The sequence below is a fragment of the Geospiza fortis genome, unplaced genomic scaffold (genome assembly GCF_000277835.1).
Source record: "Geospiza fortis unplaced genomic scaffold, GeoFor_1.0 scaffold41, whole genome shotgun sequence".
Taxonomy (NCBI): domain Eukaryota; kingdom Metazoa; phylum Chordata; class Aves; order Passeriformes; family Thraupidae; genus Geospiza; species Geospiza fortis.
Genome location: NW_005054299.1, coordinates 21,202,979 through 21,207,097, shown reverse-complemented (window position 1 = coordinate 21,207,097; position 4,119 = coordinate 21,202,979). Strand labels below are relative to the sequence as shown.

At 39.4% G+C, this 4,119-nt stretch overlaps 1 protein-coding gene across 1 annotated transcript in view; it reads left to right on the top strand.

Moving 5' to 3' along the window:
- Positions 1 to 4,119, top strand: part of RPS6KA2 (ribosomal protein S6 kinase A2) — a 155,323-nt gene that overhangs the window by 88,872 nt on the left and 62,332 nt on the right. The window contains exon 6 of the mRNA XM_005416274.2: positions 2,257 to 2,363. Within this exon, the coding sequence (XP_005416331.1) occupies positions 2,257 to 2,363 (107 nt within the window). The remainder of the gene's footprint in view (positions 1 to 2,256; positions 2,364 to 4,119) is intronic.

Sequence of the window (4,119 nt, the reverse complement as noted above, 5' to 3'; positions counted from 1 at the left end):
CAGGAATGCAGGAGGCTGCAGGGAGGCAGGATGGCTGCCCTGCAGTTGTCTGTGCCCAAAATGATGTCCCCAGCCCTTGGTACTTCTAAGGGCATGGGGTCAGGGATGCAGGCAGCCACTTATCACAGTATTTAATGACAGGAACCTTTCAAATGCCATCTTGAGGGGAAGCTCTGTAGTTCTTCTTGGGTTTGGGGAGCTACTGATGGACTAAAAAAGCTGTGAAAACAGTCTTTCCAGTCAAAAGTTCCCCAGCTCTCCCCCACCCCCATTCAATTCCTGATTCAGTGACATGCTGCAGGATGCTGTGTGCACTGCAACTTGGGACCCCGAGCTTTTGCTGTTTAGGCTTGTTTGCTAATGCAAGAAGACATTGGTAACAAGTTAATTACGCTGCTGAGTAATGATCCTTATATAAATAATCAGTCCCTGGCAGCAGTTATTTTTAATATAAGGAAAAATATTTAAAAGATTTTAATTTCAAATGTCCTTCTGCAATTGTCATGAGACCAGGCTTTATTAGTGAGGCAGCGCTGCTGTCTCAGCAAGGGCCTCTCTGGTTTCATGGAAGAAGACAGAAAATGTGGCGCTTGCCTAAGAGGGCAGGTCCCTGTTCTGCACGGCCAGGGAACTCAAAAGTGGAAGATAACAGCTCAGGCTCTGTACTTCTCTAAAGCTTCATGTTTTCCCCAAAGCTTGTCCAGGGCAATTCACCATCTCCTGTGCTGTACACCAGCATTAATGACTCATTAAGCTGACAGTAAAAACATCTCTTTTTCCAGTGTTTGCAGCTCAACCTTGCCTGCCTATTGCAGCTGTTTAGGGGCAAGGTATTGCAAGGAAAGAAGTTCTGGGAAAGCTTGAAATGTTTGCAGTTTGTAGTTACGGATTTGGTTGAAAGGTATTGATTTCAGTGGACTTCAAGTCAGATCCCATAGACATACATTGCATGCATGCATGCAGAGCTTGCCTATTTCTTGCTCTGTCTTTTTGAGACATCTGACTTTAACTAGGTGTATATGTATAGATTAGATTTTTCCTGGATTCTATTGATTTAATTTCTTGCCTACATTATTTATTTTAAATCTTATAAATAATTTAAATTTCTTTTTAAATTAATATCATTTTTACATTTAATCCAATTAAATTTGAGAGCTTTTACTTGTGTGTTTATTTATTATTTTCCTTGTGTTTTTGTTTCTAGCCGTGGCAGTAAAATTCTTAATTAAATTATGTGGCATCTGTACTCTGAATCATCGCTTTTTTCTCTCAGCTGTCTGGAACTTCTCAAAGCACTCAGATATTTTGGTTACCCCTTTTTGAAAGCAGAGACTTAATTTTAAAATAAAGCTCTACCACTTCTACAGTAGAATTTACATTTACATATGACAAGTAAATCTGTATTCAGCTGACTCATTTTACTTCTGTCATGCATAATCACACTTGTGTATCCAATATATCAGCTTCTTTTTCTGCATTATTATCTCTGTGCATATTGAAATTTAATTCAAGAGAACATCTCAGATATAATGGAAGTTGAACCAAAGGGGTTTCTTGCCATCTGAGTTTTTCAGAGCTTATTGGTTTTTTGATTACAGAACTTTCTTCTCACCTAAAACACAGCCTTCAGTGTTAGCAGTGTCCATGTCAGCTGCAGAAAACACTGTCTTCATTTGGCACCTCCTCAGGCCTTGGGTGTTAGAGGCCACATCATTGCTTAGGGCATCTGCACAGATATTCCTTGGACCTCCAAAGCATGAGGTTTTAAATCCACCTCTGATTCTCTTCATGCTGTGTATTCTGCTCAGACTTGGAAGTATCCCACTTCCCCAAAAAGATTTCCCAGGATTTTTCATGGGAATTTGGTAACCAAATGCCAAGACTGTAGCAAGTTAAGGGCTATGAAAGCAATATGGGCTACGCTGAATGTGTTTAATTTTGCTGTTCATTTCCAAAGCCTAAGGAGTTATAATTTATTCCTAGTATTGTGGCATAATGTAATCTAAACAGATCAAACAGATGAATGAGAGCAGCATATTTTATGAATAGAGGTGCTTAACAGATCAAGTTTTGTTTTATAGGGAGAATCTGGTAAGAATTGTTAATGTCAGTTCAGACTAATTATGGAAAATTGAACCTGATATGATGTTCTTTCCAGCATTCCAGGTTAGACAATTCCTTCCCTGTGTCTGTTTAAGGCAAGCCAGCCTACCACCGTCCAATAAATAGATGTGGTCTTCTCTTCCTTCTCTCTAGGTGATGTTTACAGAAGAGGATGTCAAGTTCTACTTAGCTGAGCTGGCCTTGGCATTAGACCACCTCCATGGTCTTGGAATTATTTACAGGGATCTAAAACCAGAAAAGTAAGTTAACAAGGAAAAGAGAACTGCAACATAAATACTTGAACTTTTAGGTTGCTTCTGCTCCTTGTCATGCTACTAAATGAGAAGGTGCCAGGGGCTCTGCCTTCCTTCTTGTTTGTGAGACTCTACACGAGACTGTCACTAGCAGCAGCAGGGTTTTCCTATCATACCATCTTAGCAGGAGGCCAAATCTTTTGACTGTGCTCCAGTATGATGGGACCTCTCTGTGCCTGGCCTTCAGTTTTGTGAATGATTTCAGTAAAGAATTCAGATCCCTGTGCCCTTTAACTCAGTGGCACTGTTCTCTGTTTGCAGCATTTGATCTGGCCTTCCCCCTGATGCAGTGAAACCTCTCAAAGCAACTCCACTTCCAGCTCACACAGAATATGGAGTGACACTGTTCAGTTTTATTGGAGCCATTCCTTAAAGTAAATGAGCATGTCTGAGAACCTGTGTGCCACACGTGGTTAGTGTGTTTATAACTCATGAGAGACGTGATAATCAGGACTTTTAAAACATTTGTATTAACTGTGCAAAATATTTTCAAAAATATTTGTTCTCGCTTGTATTTGCAGCTATTTTTCACTCATAATGTGGTCCTAATTTTCCTTTCTCTTTTTTATTTGTAACACATCAGTAGAGCAAATGACACCCTTAGTGCCATCACTGGGAGTGACGTGATACTGCTTTTATTCTATGCCCTTTGCTTGGTGCTTGGCTGGATTCTGCTGTGACAACTCAAATAAATCAGGCTGGAACATTCCAAAGTTCCTTTTTAATGGTCATCAGCATTTATAAAAGATAAAAGATAACCACTGAGAGCAGTCTTTTTGGTAATTGCTTACACTTTCAAAGTCTAACAGCACAGCAGCATTTTCCTTCTGTGCCATCAAACTGAAAAATATGCAGCTCTTTCTTTAAAATGGAGTGTTATTGCTCTCACTCTCATGGGCAAAACATAAGACCAAAAGTGATGGAAGGTGGACTTTGCAGGTGAGAAGTTGAAGGGAAGGAGACTGTTTATCTCTGTTGCAGTTCTCTGTGATTTAAATTTTAAATTCAGTGAAGGGAAGGAGACTGTTTATCTCTGTGATTTAAATTTTAAATTCAATTTTATGTTTTGGTTAGAAAAATAGTAGTAGCAGTAGTAGTACTATGAATTCAACAGATGTACATAGCAAGAGCTCTCAGGCTTTTGGGCTAGAGGACTTTTTGTAGTTGACTAAATTTTCTAGTCTTGCCCGTTACGCACCCAAAATTGGAAACCAGTCTTTGCCAAATATGGGAAGTCATCCTATAATTAAACAACTGGAGGGAGAAAAGTATCAGTTTGTTCCTGATATGAAATGCTGGTAGGCAGTGGTAACCCCCCAGCAGCCACAGGCTCTTGCATCGTCTGCCAGCAGCTCCTGGGTTTCAGTTTCATTCTGAATTGCTCTTTTATCCATTCTGCATCAACAAACATGTACACAATAGAATAACTCCAGTGATATGTTTTCTGTTTTAAACTTTGATTCTACTGAGCATTGGTATGGATCATGCACGGCTTTTCTCTCTGATGTTAGGCAAGGCTGATTTTTGAGATAACACATGATGTGTGAATCTGCTGTTAGAAGGTATCCAGACATGAGCTTGTATATTCAGATGTGTCACAATGCCATTACAGTTTTAGGCATGTGCTATAATTTTTTCGTTTAGAAGAAGTTAGAAACTAAGGAGAAAATTAAGTATACGTCAAAACTGTTCATTGTATTTG